Raw genomic sequence first — 21527 nt, 5'->3', positions numbered from 1 at the left:
GGTTTTAATGTAATAATATCACTCATAGAAAGCCAGTAATTTTCAGCTTTTTAATAATAGACTTTTCTAAAGTTAATCTTTATTTCAATTGTCATCTTAAGAGTAAGGTTCAGCTTTATGCTGGGTTCTTCTCTAGAGTAATTGTTTGTTTTTGAAGTGTACTTAGGAGATTTTATAAAAGGTAGGATTGGATATTACCAATGTTTCTGTGGAATATGTCAGTAGTAGCTGATATACATAAAACTTTATTAAGTGAGTAAATAGTAACTGCCTTGGAATTCTGTGACTAGCCAAATGATTGGAACATTTTAGAGAATATTTTGCTCTTCACCTTCCGAACTCCCCACCCCTGGTACCCAACTCTATTTGGTAAACCCTACTGGTATAAATAGTTTTGAGTGTTTTCAGAGGAAAGAAGAGTTCTGTTGAGTATGCTTAAAGTACATATTTCCTCACAGACTAAAGGCGTACTCTGGATTGAAGCCAAAGCTCCATGATACCTCCTCTGTACTTGCAGTGACCTGGAATAACAAGAATGATCATTTTGAAACTTCCCTCGAATCTATCTCCCTAAGTGCTGTGATAATGTAGTGATGCTTTTAAGCATAAAAGCCTATTTAAAATTCAGTACCAGTACACGTTGGGAGCTCCAGTTCCTCAGGTGAATGATTCTAGTGTCACAGGAGGATGCTATAACACATTCAATAAGAGAATACTGAAAAAACTCCAGTAAAATTGTAATGGTTTACACTTTGCCCTTGTGCTTAGTTCCTGCTTCTCTAATCATAACTTGTTTTTGTTTACTTTGTCATAAAGTGTTACAAGTTGCTGCTAAGATACCTGCTTCTCTTTGGTGGAAGGAATGTCTTTAAGCCTTTACTTTCATCAAAGGAATATATCAAAGATGTTTGTATTTAGAAAGTGCTGTGAAATATAAAGAATAAAGAAATGTCTTAAGTTCATTAGTATTTGAGAGCCAAAATATACTGACCTTACTTTATCTTTTTAAAATATTTGAAGTCTGATTGTTAATTTACAGAGCCAGAGAAATAGGGGGAAAATTGTATTTTCATTTCTCCTTCCTCTCCTTTCTTTTTTTTTTTTTAATGACAGTCCCTTACAGAGGTCATTACTATTTCTGTTTTGACTCGAATTGTATGACCTTTGGCCACTCTGATTCTATTCAGCTAGAAAGCACAGCTTGATTCTCACTGGTTTAACCCAATCTACTAAATTAACACTCTGCCTGAAGACTAGAATGTTACTCAGGAATTCAGCAAAGGGGGTAGAGAGATTAAATGGGATAATTGATAATAGTAGACACTGAGTTGGTCATAGCTTTCGCTTTTATTCGAGGTGGTATAGCAGACCAGTTAGGCGCATGTATTTTCAAGTCAAACAAACTTAGACATAAATTCTTTTTCTGCCTCTATGTGATCTTGGAAAAATTGCTTAACCCAAGTCTGTTTATACATCTGCAGCATGAGTATTATATTACTTACCTTACAGGATTGTTGGGTGGAGTAAGTATGATAATGGCAATGTCATGTTGACACTGTCATATAATAATGGCAATAATGTAGACTCTAGAGCTTGGCTTTGATCTGGGCTCTAACCCTTTTTAGTTTTCTGAACTTAGGCATGTTAGTATTTTCTTTAGTCCATAAAATGGGAATAAGGATGATATTTTCTTACAAAGTTATTGTGAGAATTAAATAAGGATTACAAAGTGCTTAGCATATAGTAAAGGCTTAATAAATGTTAACAGCTGAGTTTCCAATGTGGCTGTAATGGTGAAGATGATGATGTAAAGCCTTGACATAGTTATTTAGAAAAATACAGATGCCTTAATTGAATAAAGCCTATATCAGAAGCCCCTGGAAGACATGTTAAAACACAAATTGCTGAGTCCCAACCTTAGCATTTCTGATTTAGAAGGGCTGAGATGGGACCTGAGAATTTGCATTTCTAACAGGTTTCCAAGAGATGTTGATGGCTGTTGATCTGGGGAATCAGACTTTAAGAAATAGTGCTGTAGACAAACCATTCCATCTCCCTAAAGACTTGTGATAAAAGGAGTTTGGCATTTAGAACAAAGTTGGCCAATTCCCTCTTAGACTCTTGAGCTAATGTTGTATACTTGATATAAATATATGGTCATATCAGTTAATCTTCATGTTGTCTTCATCAAGGTGGTAACATCTCTAGGAATACTTTGAATCACATATTAGTTGTCAGTTTCTTTTGCATCTCTCTTTAAATAACAGACATTAATTTAGAACTTTTCCTCTGTTGGAGATCTTATGTTCTCATGTTTCCATGGGAATATTTTAAACAGTCAATTTGATATAAAATCAAGAGAGATGATTGACTTTAAACTTGAAATTTCTTACATAGTTCATGGTTTTAAAAATACTGTATTTCAGTTAACTTGTTAGGCACTTGCCTCAGAATATGCATTGAAGAAAAAGGGGCTATATGATCATTTAATCCACATTTTTCTTCATTGGAGTTTAGAAAAAAAATAATTTTTAGCTGTCAGTTGACTAAGACTTTTAAATTGAGTAAAATCTATTTACTCCATCACTTGTTTGTAGCCAAACAAAAGTCATGGGCTTTTTTTTCCATTTAAGATATCAGGTTGTATAGCATTAAATATATTGTAGTAGCTATCTTGATTTATATTTAGTATGTCTAAACCTTTTCCTCAAGATTTTTTAGAATTCACTTTATAGAAAAAATGGATTATATGTGTGTGTGTGTGTTTTCAGAGAAAAATAAAGTTTATTTAGCTTTGTTATAAATACCATAATTTTTAAAATGTTCCTTTTAACAATAAATTATATTTACCCAATGGCACTGGTTTATTGTAAGTGATTATTAGGCTCTCTGTGACTAGCTATTTGATCCTATGAAAGTCAGTTGGTCTCTTTGGCCATGGTTCTTGAATCTGTAAGGTCAGAGGTTTGAACTATATCATTTCTAAGGACATTTCAAGTGCAATAAATCTCAAATGTTTTAGATTATCCTGCTATAAATGGATTTTTTGAAAAGTGGTCTGCAGTAGCCAACTGTTACTATCGTAAACTATATTATTTATATATCTAGCCCACAAATATACCATTAGAATTAGTGAATGCCTATACATTAATATGATGCCTTCTTAGTATCATATGACAAGTGTGGTTTTACTGAACCAAATACCACGAGAACAACTTTTACAACTTCAGGAAAGTTTCACTAGAGTTCTCTGGATATTTTTTTTGCTCTCCAAAGTAAGGACAGTGGAGATATGTGTCTTTAATCCTGTTACTTGCCCCAATGGAGTATTTATCTGTTTCTCTATTGGGTTTACCTACTAGTTATTGGCAGTGAAAATAGAGAGGGAGGGAATAGACATAATGGTGAACTTGACTGAACTTGGAGGAAATGTAAGAATTGAGGAAATAGTGAAGGCAAGGGAGAATGGTAAAGTAAGATATTAAGTTAGATGTTTCTGAAACTTCTATTCTTGGTTTGTAGCATGAACTTCAAAGGAGGATATCTACTTCAGAGAATTAATTTCAATCCTATTGGACATACAGGTGAATAGTGTGTAGTTAGAAATTTGGAATTGGAACAAATTACTCATGAACAAATGAGTAATAGTTAAAGATGTAGGTGAGAATGATATCATCCAGAAAAAAATAGGATGGAAAGACAGGAGAGACAAGGGTCAAAAATTGTCACTTAAAGATTGTCACTTAAAGGGACTTCCCTAGTGGCACAGTGGTTAAGAATCCGCTTGTCAATGCAGGGGACACGGGTTCAAGCCCTGGTCCGGGAGGATCCCACATGCCGCGGAACAACTACACCCGTGCACCACAGCCACTGAAGCCCATGCACCTAGAGCCTGTGCTCCGCAACAAGAGAAGCCACTGCAATGAGGAGCCTGTGCGCCACAATGAAAAATAGCACCCACTACCCGCATGCACTCCCCCAACAAAGACCCAACACAGCCAAAAATAAAAATTAATTAATTAATTAATTATAATTTAAAAAAAGATGGTCACTTAAGGAATTTGAGGGAGATATAGGGAAAAACACAGAAGTAGGAAATGAACCAGCAGAGAATGTTAGCACCGAAGTCAAGAGAAGAGCATTTTAAGTTGGAGACAATGACTTGGCAGTGCAGGGAGCAGAGTTCCACTAGGTTGAGACTTTAAGAGGACTTTCAACCTAACAAAGTGGAGTCCACTTGTAAATACAGGGACTGTTGGGAAGGAAGGGCAATGTGAAGCACTTTCTAGAATGAAAGGAGATAGTTAGTGACTTTAGGTTATTCTTGAGGCCAAAATGCTTAGTAATAAGAATAAGGTAACAAATATTTGGTTCTCTTGTATGAGGAGAAAAAGGGTTAGCGTGATAATCTCAGGAGGATATGGAGCTAAGAATTTTTTTTCTGGAATGTATGTGTGGGGGTGACTGGACTGTGTTCTTAAATGGAAGGAAGGAGTTAGAGAAGGAAAAAGAGATGAGAAGGAAGGGATCATTGATGGAGCATTGTGCAGAAGAGGGTAATATGAGAGGGAAGGGTGGAAACAAATTAGCTACTTGATTTGAGACAGGAGGGAAGGATAAAAACATTTAGATGCAGATAGGTGGGAGATCTAGGAAGTCTATGCCAATTTATTTCCATTTTTTCTGTGAAGGAGAGTTAGATCATTCTCTGAGAAGAAGGACAGTCAAAGAAAGAGAAAGCTTGAACAGAGGTTTGAGACTGCTGTTAGGTAAAGAAAAAGAAGAGTCAAGTGGGAATAAGTAAAACTAAGAATACTCATCACTTCAAGAGCATAATTGAAGTCAGAGCTCAAAATTATTTTCATGACACTAACCAGCATATTTAACGTATTTTCTCCCATAGCATTTGGTAGCTTGGGCACATGAGAATAGGGAATGATAATATGAATTAGAAATTGGCAAGATGGGTGTTGTGGAAGGTAAGGAAGCCCGGAAGTTGGGATTATGCTACTGAGAATATAATTAAGGTGATTGACTTTCTATTGCAGGCTGGGTATGGAGAGAAATAAAGCCAGGTTGAGCCTGACAACTAGCATAATAGCAGAGGGCCAAGAGGATGTAAGTCTTGATGAGGTTGAAGAGCAGGTGGAAAGGGAGTGGGACAGGTTGGGAGGATAGGAGGTTGTACAGCATAAGCCCTCTTATCTGTTGGAATCAAAACCAGTAGTTGATGAGTTAATCTAAAAAATCAGTTGAGAGGCCCACGCACCGCGGTGAAGAGTGGCCCCTGCTTGCCACAACTAGAGAAAGCCCTCTCACAGAAACGAAGACCCAACACAACAAAAAAATAAATTAAAAAAAAAGATCTTTAAAAAAAAGTCAGTTAATGTAAAGACTTTTTTTTAAAAAAAAGATTCTTTTACATTTATAAATTAAAATTCAATAATATTATGTTTCATTTGTTCACCAGTATTTTGATTTAAAGCTGAAGGCTTTTGTTTTATTATCAGTCTTTCTTACATAAATCATACCAATAATTGATTGTCTGCAATTTCCTGAGTTTTTTTTCTTTAAGTAGAGCTAACCCTTGACACCCCATCCTCCTTCTATGGCACATACACCTGAGAGTAGGCTGGTGACACCACCCTGAAGGCCTGGCCTGGAGTGAGGGCCAACATCATTTCTTTTCCATGTGATTCAAGATATTTCTGGAGCTTTTTGCTTTTTGCGAGAGGGCTTTCTTGCCACTTCATAAATGAGTAGAGAGAATTCTTAAGCACTTTCTGAATCTTACATCATTGCTCAGGTTCCTTTTTTATAGTGTGGTCACACGTGTTAGTTTTTGCTTCCTTGATACTCTCACATTTTAATATGCAAACTTTTTTTTCAATTTGACTGTTATTTTTCTTTTTCAGATTTTTTGTTTTGGTGTGGAGTGTGAGGGAAATTTCCCAGAAACAGTGAGACGTGTTTTATTTTCTCAAAATAAGGATGGAGAGATGATAGAAATTGATTAAATCTCAGTTTTTATTTATATTTTACACTTATTTTTTAATCAACTGTGATCAAAGAATATATTATTTGATAATCTTTTCCTTAAACATTTACCATAGAAGTAGCTAGCCATATTAGTTTAGGAATCTTTTTCTAAAGAGGAATTATCCTACTTTCTCAAAAGTTTGTAGTCTAACAGATATACCTCCATGCCTTTTATTTTAATGTTTGATTTAAAGATATAAAATGTAGGTTTTATGAAAGTTAGGGTTTTTAAGGAATCACTAAAGTGGAATGTTTAGGAAATTACACAAAATTTAAACTAAAAAACAACTAGATGTTTGGAATATGTTAAATAAAACTAGTTTCACAGTGCTATTTTTAGCATATGTAAAATTTCTAGAAGGTTTCACACAACACTTTTGGCTACCTGTGTGGCTACCTAATTGGAGTAGTTAGAAGGCAAAGGAGTTTCATTTCCCTTATGTACTGTTAGAACTATTTCTTGTTCTCTTGAGCAAATGTTAATTTTTTTAAACATCCTTAAAAATGAAACATGCTTTGGGCTTTTGTTTTCATTTTAGGTATAGTGTCTAGGGTAATTTCAATATGCCTTTTGTTAAATATAGCTAATATTCGAGCTTTCAGAAGAAAAGCTTGCCCTGTTGAGATGCTGGAATTGTTGCAACCTCTATCCCTTTCTTCCTTCTCTCCTTCTTAGCTTGTCTCTAAGAAGAGTCTACTTCAGTAGCATCAACAGTTATAGCCTCCCCAACACCCATGCCTCATAATCTTTCTTATTTCACCCCAGAAGGTAATAAGAACCAGAAATCACACTACTCCTCCTCTGGCTCTTTCTTTTAATCCTAATCTACTTTTGGCCCTCACACTCTTATCAACCAACAAATCCTTAGTTGCTAATACTGGTTATGCCCTTTCAGGTTAACAAGGTAATTTTTTCTGTTATCATTTCCACTGAATTAGGTCTTGGCCAACTTACTGTTTAGTTGATTGGACAGTCAACCTTGATTATTTTAGTTTGGCCTTTCTTGGAGAAAAAATTTCCCGATTTATTGAAACCAAATATGAATACCTCACGGTCTCTTACTGGCTGCTTAAACTTTTTCAAGCTAATTGACATGGTCCATAATTGATCTAGAGATAGTCATTTTGGATACTATTCCCTCAGTAGGATTTGACTTTGTTGCAAAACAAAATTTCATGTTTTCACAGTATACTACAAACTATTCATACACTATCAGTTAATAGAAACAGTAGATTCAGAGGAAAGATTTTTTTTTTTTTGCGATACACAGGCCTCTCACTGTTGTGGCCTCTCCCGTTGTGGAGCACAGGTTCTGGACACGCAGGCTCAGTGGCCATGGCTCATGGGCCCAGCCACTCCGCGGCATGTGGGATCTGCCCAGACCGGAGCACGAACCCGTGTCCCCTGCATCGGCAGGCGGATTCTCAACCACTGCACCACCAGGGAAGCCCCAGAGGAAAGATTTTAAAAGAATGAAATTAAAGGTCAAGCTAGAGGTTCCATTAATAATTGAAAAATAGTTAAGTGAGGATGTGGAATCAAGAAAATAAGTCTTTTGATCTTTGATAGCTTGTATAATTTATAGCACTATGGTACTATTAGTTAAAATATTTAAATGTAAAATAAAACACATACAGCAGTATAAAACCAGAAACCCCCAAAAAGGAAGCTGGTCTCACCACATTAATATCAATATTTTCCATATTTCTTTCTAGTGCTTCTTCACGTGCAATAATTTTTATGTAAAGTATATAAATTATCATAATCTAGGTATCTCCTTATATTGTCTTCTTTTTTCTAGTTATAAGCATTTTCCTATATTACACATATTCTTCTTATTTTTATTTGAGGAAATCTTATATTCTTTCAAGTTGACAAATTATGACTATCCCCAACTACTCCCCTATTGGACACTGATGTTATATTGTGAAGTTTTATTGGTCAGAGATTGCAAGGGGTCTGTCAAGCTGCTCTTTAACAATGTGGTGCTAGGACCTCCTCTGGTTACTAGGGTTATCAAATGACCCCTCATTCTGACTTCTAATATCAAATTTTGATAATCTGATGATGGCAGTCATAAGAGTAGGTATCAGAGTGACCTTTGTTTTAAATCCCATCTATTTTCCAGTGGGATAAACTAAATTTACCTTGATAGAAATAGGACAGGAAATATTGCAAAGAGAAATAATTTCATTATGAGTAGCAGGCAAGAAAAGCTGAAATACATTATATATAATGTGTTATAGAAATATTTCCAGTTACTTTTCTAAATGTCTCTTGGAATTGAAAGCTATGGCAGATCAAAAAAAATTGACTTGTTGAAGATTTCGTTCCCTTTCTCTTCCTACCCTCCCAAATAAAATATAAAATCTTCTTGCATTTTTGTCCCATCTTCTTTTTCTTCTCAAGTAATTAGTTGAATATCTTATTTTAACCAATTAATTGCTTATATAACCTAAAAGTTTTTCAGTTCTTTGAAACTGCATTTCTAAATTGTGTTATGTTTTCATTTTTAAATTGTACTGTTTCAGTTAGTTTTCTTGTGCATTGCTTCTTTAAAATTTTTTCTCCTTCAAATTTCATTTTTACGTCTTTGACTCCAATTTCAATTGAAATATATTTCATAAGTAAGCATACATCAGAGTCAGTTTTAACTTTTAGATGATCTTGTGTATTTTAACAAAAGTGTAACACATTTTTATCCCCACTCCTTTTTTTTTTTTTTTTCAAAGGAATCAGCAGGAGGGGATCTTCAGTCTCCTTTAACACCAGAAAGTATCAATGGGACAGATGATGAAAGAACACCTGATGTGACCCAGAACTCAGAGCCAAGGCCTGAACCGACTCAGAATGCATTGCCATTTTCACATAGGTACAGATTCAATTCAACCATCATGATTAAGTAAAATGTGTAGAAACTTAATTGGTTTCAGATAAATCTTGCAAAGTTACAACCCTGAGTGAAAATTACAGGTCAGACTTTTTTTTTTTAACTGTTAACCTCAGAAAAGTTTTAATAATTTATAGTTGCCTAGATGGACTGGAGTGGACATTTCCATTACCTTTGTAGAAAAAGGGCTACTGAGCTAATTATAGTACAAATTGTTTTTCAGTGAAACAACATATTATTGCAAATCTCTTTTACTTATTTCTTAACCCAGCCCCTAAAAGGCCCTCTTTGTTAACCTGGTTTCCATTTTCATGTATGTTCTTGAGGGTTATAAAAATTTTTTTAAAAAATAGGTTTCCTATTCTGAAATTAAGCTTTGCCAGTCTTAGAGGTGATCTCACTGTATTACTTCAAAGAAGAAGACAAGTTATTGGTGTAACTTCCAGCATGGACCTGTTAATGTTAATGTCAGGTTAATTTTTGCACACCAACTAACAGGAGATAAATCTTCACATGCTTCTGAATTTTAAAGAATTTGATACTTTAAAAAGATGCAATTTATCCTAAATATGTTCAAAACTAGTTACATTAATTATTGGCCATATTGTGGTATTTTTAGGATGTAAGGAGGTCTATGAAACTATAAATGTAAACAAATACCTCTCAGTCATTGTCTTAAAGTTAATTTTTATCCTTCTTTGGAAACTTTTGACCTAGATAATTTTAATTAAAATTCAGAAAAATGTTTTCCTTTGTTGTGCATCTCTTTGGACCAGTTCAAAAAGATCAAATTCTTTAGCATATTCAGAAGAATTGTGAAGTGAAATATTCCAAACTCTCTTTTTCATGAGAATTTTAATTTTGATTTTTTCTTATTTTTTTTTTATTTTTTTATTTTTTGCGGTAGGCGGGCCTCTCACTGTTGTGGCCTCTCCCCTTGCGGAGCACAGGCTCCGGACGCACAGGCTCAGCGGCCATGGCTCACGGGCCTAGCCGCTCTGCGGCATGTGGGATCTTCCCAGACCGGGGCACGAACCCGTGTCCCCTGCATCGGCAGGCGGACTCTCAACCACTGCGCCACCAGGGAAGCCCCTTAATTTTGATTTTATTGGTTGAATATTGGGGCACAGGACTAAACTTATTAGAGACTAACATTGAGGGACCTCATAGTCAGGCTGAGGAAGAAGAGGAATTTGTTAAGATTTTTTTTGGAATGAATGGGGAAAAACTCTTTTTTTCACTATGAGGCCATTCTAATTTGTTCCTAAAAATGGTAATAATTTTGCATAAAAGAGTTAGGCATATTTTAGAATTTTCATAGAGGTAATGCTTTAACTATTGCAGTATAAGTGTATTCTCTTTTCTATAGCTAAAAAATGACTGAACACGTGAACATTTTTGGTGCTTCCAATCTGAAGACCATATGTTTACATTGATTTGTAAACCATACTGGTTTTTAAAATACGCAGTTATTACTAAAGAGCAATGTGATTCATATGCAGTTTTAAAAATATTTGTGTTGAGGGAAGCAAAAATTTCTTTCCTATTATATTTAACACGTCCAATTAATAAATAGATGTAACTACACTGAACATAATTATAAACTTGATTTCTTTGGCTAACACTTAAACGAGACGTGCATTGGATACTCTAGCATTATGAAATAAGAACTTTTGTATTTATCATTTGTAAAAGCTATTTCTAGTTTACTTTATGCACCTCAAATTTTCTGAGTGTTTATTATTTTGCTAATCCTTAGTGTTTGGAGTTATTAACTGTGATTGGTCATCTATTGATTTTCTCTGTTTGTGGGAGTCAAATAGGAGTTTACTTTCTTTGATGTGAAGGTACAGCTTCTTTGACTACTGGAATATATAGATTAACCAAGGAGATATTTGAGTTCTGAAAATGAAATTTAACAGGTCAATTTAAGCTTTTAATTACGTTAAAGGCATTATATAATCTTACAGTTTTCTTATTATTTAAAAAACACTTTAGCATAGGATTTTAGAAGACTTATTCTCTGAACTTGTTTTTACATCAATCAGTATCAATGAATATTCGCCTAGTTACTTGATTGAAATTAAGATTTCTACCTGAGATAGAAAATTGAGTATTTTACAGCTAATGTTAGAACCTCAAAATAACAGAGGGGACCTCAGAGATGGTGTAATCTAGGATTTTTCAAACTGCAGTGGTTTGAAATCAACTTAGGTTTTTCATGGCATTCTGAAAAAAATGAAATATAAAATGAAATAAGAAACACCAGGATAAAACCCACATTAAGAGATGAAATTGTGTTTCAGTAACATACATATTTAAGTGTGGGCTGGATTATAGGGTAAAACGTCAAAGTTTGAAAGCATGGGCCTTTGACACATCCCAGAAGTTAGGTGATTTGTCCTAGGTCATACAGTTCATTAGTAACAGCTTTAGAACTACAGCTCAGCTCTTTTGACCCTACTATGTACTGCCAGTTAGTTAATAGTGCATTTTAGTCTAATCCCCAAAACAAGCACATTGTTGTGTCGGGAAGTTAATAACTGTTTCTATTTTGGGAGAACTATATAGAAATAAGGTCAGTGTTTCATTAATGAGAGACACAAAGAATATTAAAATAATTTCTATTCAAATCTGAAACTCACAAATGTTTAAACTTGATACACTATCCTTTTTTCCCATGGCAGAGAACATTTAAAATCTATGTTTTTAAGGCTTACTTATACTATTTATTTTTGTCTTTCTTCCTTAGTACTTATTTCAACAGAAAAGAATGAATAGGAAAAAGGATACTTTGCCAACATTCCTCTGTTCTGGTTGATACCGTTTTATTGCTAAATTAGGAGCAAAATCACTAGAATATCTGTGTGGTTTTTGTTTTTTCTTTTAAAGATGGAAGGATATAGGGAACAATGATTTAGTCAGTCAAGTTGATTGAGTTGATTGTAGTAATAGCTACTTAGCAAGCCAGCTTGTGCTCTTCTTAAAATTTAAATTTTATACCTAAATCTTATTAATTCATTAATTAACATACCAAAAGAAAACCCTGATTTTCATTTGGTCCTGAAAATTTAGTAATGTGTTTTCATTTGGTTTATTTACTCTCTGTAAACTTTATTTATTTTTTAAAAAGTATTACTTAACTTTAAATAGAAAAGCAAGATTTGTTTGTTAGTCTTTAAACTAACACAAATTTTCCCGTATATTTGAAAGAGATAATACTATAGTGAACTCCCATGAGCACGTCTCCCAGCTTCAACATTTAGGAAAAACTGGCCAGGCTTGTTTCTTTTCTAATGCTACCCACTCTTCCACTTTTGTATTATTTTTAGAGCAAATTCCAGACATATAATTTCATCCACAAATACTTTTTTAAAATTACTTTTGAGGGCTTCCCTGGTGGCGCAGTGGTTGAGAGTCCGCCTGCCGATGCAGGGGACACGGGTTCGTGCCCCGGTCTGGGAAGATCCCACATGCCGCAGAGCGGCTAGGCCCGTGAGCCATGGCTGCTGCGCCTGCGCATCCGGAGCCTGTGCTCTGCAAGGGGAGAGGCCACAACAGTGAGAGGCCCGCCTACCGCAAAAAAAAAAAAAAAAAAAAAAAAAAAAATTACTTTTGAACTTTTTAAAAACTTATTTACTAAGCTAGTACAACATTTTATATTCCATCTAACTCATTGGCATTATAGAGTTACCTTTATTTACTCTTTTCTTTGTTTTTGTAAAAATTACACTGCTGAACTAAATTTTAAAATGTATGGCCTTCTCAATGCTTAGTCAAGTGCTATATAGTACTGTGTTGTGTCCTTGTTATAAACTATGCAAAAACATTCTCATTGAATAAGTTTAGATAAATTAACACTTTTTTTAGTATATTTATTTAAATGCTTTTAAAAGTCTAGAGATGTATAAAATAGGAAGATTATGAGGCTGAAATGTTTACTAATTTCTTTGGGGAAATGGTAATAAATTTTATCTAAATTGCTATTTTTTCTTAAAAACTATTTTTTTAACCTAAATGATAATATCCTTTTGGGACTGAACAGGTGTACACTCCGACCCACTGAAGTGTTCAGGGCATCCTTTGAGACTGTAGTCTTAGATTAGCTATATGGTTGACCCTTGAACAACACAGGTTTGAACTGCGAGGGTCCACTCATGAGTGGATTTCTTTCGATAGTAAATATTACGGTATTACAGAATCCGTAGTTGGTTGAATCCGTGGATGTGGAACCACGGATACAGAGAACTACCTGTAAAGTTATGCACGGCTTTTTGTCTGCATGGAGGGTTGGCACCCCTAACTCCCTGCATTGTTCAAGGGTCATCTGTATACTAAAAAAAATATCTACTATATGCTTGATAGTATTTATATATATATGGAGGAAAGTCTTGTGCTCTCATTCCAGGAGGGATTTGCTTCATAGCATCAGCTGTCTGGAATTTACTTGTTATTTCTTAATAAATTCTAGGATTTTTAAAAAAGATTTAACACAATCTAAAATTCTCTTGGAAATAGTTAATTTTATAGTTTCCCAGTGCTGTTAGAATGTAATATGAAATATAATACTGAAAACTGAAACTTTTTATTTTGTTCATTGTGAATTTATGATCCTCAGATATATAGTGATATATTGATAAATAACTGCTGTTATCCTATTTTTGAGAGTTGAAAGCAGATATGTGTATACAGCAGTAGTTTGTGAAGCTATTTTTGTACTGATAAATTTTCAAAAGTTTGATTATCTTAATGGAGAATAAATAGGCTGTTTTGAGCACCAATTATATTTAAATTCTTCTAAAGTTTAGATAATGTATTCTCATGGTGCTGCTAGAATTTATGCATTTTGGGGGTTCTGCATGTATCTTCTATTCTGTTAAAGAGATTTTTTTTTCTGCCACTTTGTGTGTTTCCAACAGATATTCATTAAAGGATATGTGTAGAATCATCACTCCTTAGTATGTTGATTTTGCTTTAAAGCAGTATAACTACAATTTTACCATAGTTTGGGTGGGTTTATTCCATTTGTATTTAATAGATTAAGTTCTTCATTTATTATCAAAGTTTCCAAAAGCTACTACTTAAAACTGTGATTAGGGATTTTTGTAATCTCAAAAATTAAATTTCATTGGAAAATATACACACCATTTTAGTTATATGTTAAAAAAACAAGCAGTGTTTTATCTCGAATCAAATATATTTTGTATGTGCTTTGAAGATGATACAAACAGGAAAAAACTGAATGACTATTAAGAGCTCTGGGGTACTATATTCTCCACAGCTGTGCCATTTGTCTCTCTTTTTTATGGATAGTAAGCAAAACTTCTAAGATTATAGTTATGAAGTAAAATATAAATAATTTCTGTGGAAAACTCTTGTTTGAATAAAACTGTGTATAAAGCTGGGGGTTGATTTCACAAGAAGTGCCTTATCATTGATAAAGTTGCAGATGAAAAATTTAACTTGTAGGATTCCCCTTATTATTAGTTACAATTGACTTGAATATTGTTATTCCTCTACCATCGAACCTCAAAATTAGAATTCGTTTTTAAAAATTAATTTGAAGGCCAAGACAATTTGTGAGAAATCGCAACTGAACAATTTGGAGATGTCAGAATTTCCTGTACCATAAATGTGAACAGATAGCGTTTTGTAAGAGGTGCTGTGGTAATTTGGCAGTATATGTAGGTCTGCATTGTCTGGGAACTAAGAAGCAATTCATGTATTTTTTAATAAGACACAATAAAAAATACAGTTTAGTGACCAAGACCGTTTATTAGGTTTTTATGTATGTATACTTAAATTTCCTGTTTTAAGTTTTTTTTTTTTTTTTTGCGGTATGTGGGCCTCTCACTGTTGTGGCCTCTCCCTTTGAGGAGCACAGACTCCGGACGCGCAGGCTCAGCGGCCATGGCTCACGGGCCCAGCCGCTCCGCGGCATGTGGGATCTTCCCGGACCGGGGCACGAACCCGTATCCCCTGCCTCGGCAGGCGGACTCTCAACCGCTGCGCCACCAGGGAAGCCCTGTTTTAAGTTTTTAAGAACTAATTTTTATTCTATTTTAATGTCTTCTAAAAGATTTTGAAGAAAATATAAAAATTTGCTAATGCATTTTGTTGGGAATTATCACTTAATATGGATTATTTGCAAGAAGAAAAATACTATTCGTATGAGATAAGGACATTACTAACCCACCTTCAATAGGGATCGGTCCCTTGCCCTTCTTCTCTGCCTTACCATTGTAATTAATGGGAAGAATTTTCACCAGCCATCCCTAGTGATTGTTAATTTCTGTTTTCAGGATGATTGGCTTGAAGTTAGAGGTGTGATCATTCACAGTGGAACAGATTGATCTTAGGTTAATTATGACCTTTTCCCCATGGAGGGCTTCTAAAAATTCTTTTTTCCTCCATTTCTGTTCTTAGAAGACCATAGTGGGGCTTCCATTGGAAGGGAGGTGTGTGATAACAGTTCTGCTCTAGGACTTAAGGAAAAATAATCTTCCTTTGGATTTGGCTTTCTATCTTTCCTCTTACTAGACTAGTAAGGGACAAGATGAAGTAGTGAATGTAGGCAGAGGCCAAGCAAGTCACATAAATGTGTGAGGTTTGTGATGTATATGATGGTATGGAATTGTGAGGTCTGTGGTAAGGTGGAATGTACACGGTTCATCTGGAGATACTAAAGTTTTTAAAAAATAAGGCCAAACAGAGAGATGAGGATTAGATGACCCATCTGGTTTCTAGCTTAGACTTTCAAAAGAAATCTTTGTGATTTACATATGGTTTAGCCCAAGGTAAGGATTTTAAGCAAATTCCCAGCTAGTAATATCCGTTAGCATGATGCCTTATTAAATTCTTGGTGGTGGTATTTGGGAGGATATGATTTGCAGATTTGGAATCCTGGATATTTGCTCTTTGGTGACATATTACTCTGATAGGTGTTATTACTACTCTCAAACACAAAAATCTGACCATGTCACTTTTCTCCTTAAAATATTTCAGTGGCATGAAGTATGTAGACCAATCCATGATCATCAGATGAGGGTTCCCCAGCCTCATCACTTTGTGATTCTGTAGTAGTTACTTGCATTTGCTTGTAACTACTTACAACCAAGCAACCATGGTATTGCTCAGCTGCAAGTCTTTGCTCCCTCGTTTTTGCAATGTGTTCTCCCTTCTCTTTAGAGTGGCTGCGTACACCCCACACACACACACACACACTCCATACTTCCTTGCACCCCACCTCTGCCTCTAACTTGATCACCAACTGGTGAACCCTGGTATATCCTCATAAGGTCCAGCATCATCTCCTCCAGTAAGCTCTCTTTCATGTCCTCAGACTGAATTGTATCTCCTCTATTAAATCCCTTTTGCCTCTAAACCGACATATACAGGTTAACATTAGCTTTTCAGTCTCTCCTGGAACAAGGATTGTGCTTTATTCATTTGTATCACTGGTGCTTAGTACAGTAAACATTCATTAAACATATGAAGGAAACAATTTCCCTCACAGAAATTGAGTATATGCTCTGAATGCCTTTGGTGCGGTGCTTCAGTTAGCTAAAGTTACACCTACAGTTTCATAAGACCTTGAAGTTAAAATGTAAAACTAGTTATATTCTTTGAAAAGCAGTCACTCTTGTCAAACTTAAGACTTGAGTTTAACTGACTTAGTCTAATTTTCTTCAAAATTTTGTAGTTTGTGTAAAGAAATGTTAAAGATAGTGTTATTAATAAACTGTTATTAAGTACCTAATAATGTGAAAGATACTAAAATGTGCATTTTCAATGTAGTAGAATCATTTTTCATCCCTTTCTTGAGAATAATTTTTCTTATTTCAGAAGCAGTGCAGAGTAATTCAATGATGTATTTTCTGTGAAGTTAGGCAGTATTTATATTCTGTGTTTTTAAAACCAGTTAGAAACAAACTGTGTTTTTAAAAATATCATCTCTTATAAAGTTCAGCCCAAGTACTTACTATTTGACTCAAAGAAGTGAATTTAGGGACTACAGATTTTTTGAAACTGAGAATTGTACCATGTACATTTGGCAGAAGTAAAGATGGAGACCAACTCTTGCTTTGTGGGATAACACATTTCACAAGGAAATAAGCTGACAAGTAATTCATTGAAACGTATTGAAAGTAGTCCTGTTCCAGGGACTATCTTCCTTGTAGAGTATGTAAAATGTGAATACAACTAAACCATTGAAATACGTGTAAATTTTACTTTCATTTGTTTATCAGTTTGCCATTTTCCTTTAACAGTTTAGATTAGCCGTATATTCATTGTAGACAAAACAGTTAATCTTTTTGACGCTGGTCTAAATTGAAGTCTAAATGTTGATATTAGAACTTTGGAGATAGAAGGAACCTCCACGATTAATAGTGCAGCTACTTCATTTTACAGAAATGGAAGCAAGTCCAGGGAAGAGGTATTCAGCATCACTATTTGCTGATGGCTAGATAAGACCAGAAAGGACTCCAGAGTCAGTGGTCATTAGGGTCCATCCTGGTTGTGGCAGCTCTCCTTCTACTAAACTCCAAGAGGGTTTGTTTTCTGTATGACCTTTCCGATACTCGACGTCTCAGTTTTTAATCATTGTTGAACATATATTTTTTTTTTTTTTTTTTTTTTTTTTTTTTTTTTTTTTTTTTGTGGTATGCGGGCCTCTCACTGTTGTGGCCTCTCCCGTTGCGGAGCACAGGCTCCGGATGCGCAGGCCCAGCGGCCATGGCTCACGGGCCCAGCCGCTCCGCGGCATATGGGATCCTCCCAGACCGGGGCACGAACCCGTATCCCCTGCATCGGCAGGCGGACTCTCAACCACTGCGCCACCAGGGAGGCCCTGAACATATATTTAACACCACTTGCCAAATTCCCCTGCTAGAGTCTTAGCTTCCGGCTAAGCCTTGTTGAGTTGTATTGGTACAATATTAGAATTATATTGGTTATATTGGTACCAGTATTTCTTGGTAGCCCATATTGTTTCTAGTCATTTAGGCATGTAAGAGATAAGGAATAAATGTGTTGCATAAAAAAAATGTATATGCTCTTACTGTTACTGAGATGACAGAAAGGGGTAAATAAATTGGTGCAACTTGATCATTAGCATCAAAAACATACCATATACTAGGCAGGACTAAAAAAGATACTGAAATAAAGAATAATTAGTTTACCTTTTTAATTCTAATGGGGTCTACTTAGCTATTAATATTCCCATTATTATTGTTAATAACAGTTTTATTGAAATACAATTCACATACGAGACAATTCACCTGTTTAAAGTGTATAATTCAGTGATATTTGGTAAAACCAAAATTGTACAACAGAGTTTCTGCAACCATCACCACAGTCAACCTTAGAACACTTTCATTACCTCCCCCCCAATGCCTGTACCAGTTTGCCATCACTTCCCTATTTCCCTTCACACACTTCCTGCCTCCCCCAGTCCTAGGCAACCACTAATCTACTTTCTGTCTCTGCAGATTTGTCTGTTTTGGACATTGTGTATAAATGGAATCACATAATATGTGGTCTTTTACAACTAGTTTCTTAGGATGTGTTTTCAAGTTTTATCTATGTTGTAGAATGTGTCAATACTTCATTTCCTTTTATGGCTGAATAATATTCTATTAACCCACTCATCAGTTGATAAACATTTGGATTGTTTCCACTTTCTGGAAGTTCCACTATTGTTATGAATAATGCTGCTGTGAGCATTTGTGTACGAGTTTTTGTGTGGACATACGTTTTCAGTTCTCCACGTATATACCTAGTAGTGGAATTGCTAGGTCATATGGTAATTCTATGGTTAACCTTTGGGAGGAACTGCCAGACTGTTCTGCAAAGCAGCTGTACCATTTTAAATTCCCACCAGTGATATATAAGTGTTCCAGTTTCTCCACATCATCATCAACACGTTACTATCTCTTTTTTATTATAGCCATCTTCATAGGTGTGATGTGGTATCTCATTGTGGTTTTGATTTGTATTTCCTTGATGGCTAATGTTGACCATCTTTTCATTTACTTATTGTCCACTTGCATATCTTCTTTGGAGAAGTGGCTACTCAGCTCCTTTGCCCATTTTTAATTGGGTTGTTTGTCTCTTTGTTGTTGAGTTGTAATTACTTACATATTCTAGATGTTAACTCCTTATTGGATAAATGATTTGCAGATATTTTATCCAATTCTGTGGGTTGTCTTTTTCACTTTCTTGATGGTGTTCTTTGCAACACAAAAGCTGTTAATTTTAATTAAGTCCCATTTATCTTTTTTTTTTCTTTTGTTGCTTGTGCTTTTGGTGTCATATCTAAGAAACCATTGCCTAATCCATGGGCATAAAGATTTACACCTGTTTTCCTTGAGAGTCCTGTGATTTTAGCTCTTATGTTTAGATCTGGCCAATTTTGAGTATTTTTGTATATGATGTAGGATAGAGACCCAACGTTATTCTTTTGCATGTGGATATCCAGTTATCCCAGCATCATTTGATGAAAAGACTGTTCTTTTCCCATTGAGTTCTCTTGGCATCCTTGTCAAAAATCAGTTGACCATAAATTTTTATATCTGAACTCTCAGTTCTATCCCAATGATCTGTCCTCATGCCATTCTTCATTATTGTAGCTTTGTAGTAAGTTTTGAAATTGGGGATGTGAGTTCTCCAATTTTATCCTTCCTTTTTTAAGATTTAAGATTATTCTGACTGTTCTGAGTCCCTAGGATTTCCATGTGATTTTTGGATCAGCTTGTGAATTTCTGTAAAGAAATCAGTTGGGATTCTGATAGGAACTCCATTGAATCTATAGAAAAATTTGGATGGCCATCTTAATAATGTTAAGTCTGTCAATTCATGAACATGTGATGTTTTCCCACTTAGCTCTTCAGTTTCTTTCAACGGTGTTGTTTAGTTTTCAGAGTATAAGTTTTGCACTTCTTTTGTTAAATTTATTCCTAAGCATTCTTTTGTTTTGTTTCATTTTTTTTGTGTGTGTGTGGTACGCAGGCCTCTCACTGTTGTGGCCTCTCCCGTTGCGGAGCACAGGCTCCGGACGTGCAGGCTCAGTGGCCATAGCTGACGGGCCCAGCCACTCCGCGGCATGTGGGATCTTCCTGGACTGGGGCACGAACCCGTGTCCCCTGCATTGGCAGGCGGACTCTCAACCACTGCGCCACCAGGGAAGCCCCCGCTAAGCATTCTTTTTGATGCTGTTATTAGTGGAATTGTTTCTTAATCTTATTTTCTAATTGTCATGCTGTATCTAGAAATACAGTTGATTTTGTAGAGTGATATTGTGGCCTATAAACTTGCTAAACTCATTAGTCTTAATAGTTTTCTCGTAGCTTCCTTAAGATTTTCTATATACAAAATCATGTCATCTGCAAGTAGAGATAATTTTACTTCTTTCTTTCCATTCTTGATGTCTTTTATTTCATTTTCTTGACTAATTGCCCTGTCTAAAACCTTCAGTACAGTGCTGAATAGAAGTGAGAAGAGTGGACATCTTCTTCTTGTTCCTGATCTTAGGGGGAAAGCTTTCAGTCTTTCATTGTTAGGTATGCTATTAGTTGTGGCTTTTCGTAGACGCTCCTTATGATGTTGAGGAAGTTCCCCTATATTCCTAGTTTTTTAGTGTTTTTTCCATTAATATTTATTCTGATTGGTTTATGATTACCTCCCCTCAATTGGTAGCTTTAGGAAACTATGCTTTGACAAATGTAGCCATATGCTTTCCTTACATGGAATTGTTTTTAAAAGGTAATTTTTTTAAATTAATTTTTTATTGGAGTATAGTTGATTTACAATGTTGTGTTAGTTTCTGCTGTACAGCAAAGTGAGTCAGTTATACATATACATATATCCACTCTTTTTTAGATTCTATTCCCATATAGGTCATTACAGAGTAATGAATAGAGTTCCCTGTGCTATACAGTAGGTTCTTATTAGTTATCTATTTTATATACAGTAGTGTGTATATGTCCACCCCAATCTCCCAATTTATCCCTCCCCCGCTGCCCCCCTTGGTAACCATAAGTTTGTTTTCTGTATCTGTGACTCAGTTTCTGTTTTGTAAATAGGTTCATTTGTACCATTTTTGATAGTTTAAAGGAAAAAAAGAACTCGATTTGAGGGGAAGAATTTTCCTTATAAAACTGTCATTAATTTTTAAAAGCTTATCACCAGGCTTCAGTTTTCCTATCTAAAAATATGAAACCTTCCAGTTTTCTATCTTTTTATCTCCAGAATATGTGAAGCAGCTTTTATAGACAGTGGGAATGGTGGTCCATTTACTTCTTATCTGATTTTGTAAGTGATATAGTTGACTTTTTTCTTCATATTTTTTAATTAAGAGAAAACAACTGATTAAAATGCCCTTTTTTTTAAGAAGAGAAAGAATGTAAATAGTCTTTTAAAAATGATACTGGATAAATCATAGCATTATTTAAATGAATATAAAGCATGTCCTTATTAAATATGAATAGAAATACACATATTAAGTTATTCATTGCAAATAACTCTGATTTCTAGTGTAAATATTACTCTTGAAAAGGCTAATCCTGCATTTTTTCCTTATTGCATTATAGAAATGTT

The 21527-nt window shown here is 35.0% G+C and overlaps 1 protein-coding gene across 2 annotated transcripts in view; it reads left to right on the top strand.

Annotated features, from left to right (window-relative positions):
- Nucleotides 1-21527, top strand: part of HOMER1 (homer scaffold protein 1) — a 129616-nt gene that overhangs the window by 56307 nt on the left and 51782 nt on the right. For both annotated transcript variants that reach the window (XR_014015744.1, XM_081233034.1), the window contains exon 5: nucleotides 8773-8912. Coding sequence is in view for 1 of the 2 variants with exons in the window: in XM_081233034.1 (XP_081089160.1) it covers nucleotides 8773-8912 (140 nt within the window). In the remaining variant the exon portion in view is untranslated. The remainder of the gene's footprint in view (nucleotides 1-8772; nucleotides 8913-21527) is intronic.

Source organism: Mesoplodon bidens (assembly GCF_964165515.1).
Source record: "Mesoplodon bidens genome assembly, chromosome: 4".
Taxonomy (NCBI): domain Eukaryota; kingdom Metazoa; phylum Chordata; class Mammalia; order Artiodactyla; family Ziphiidae; genus Mesoplodon; species Mesoplodon bidens.
Note: the sequence above shows the minus strand (reverse complement) of the source record. Positions and strands in the feature narration are given on the sequence as shown.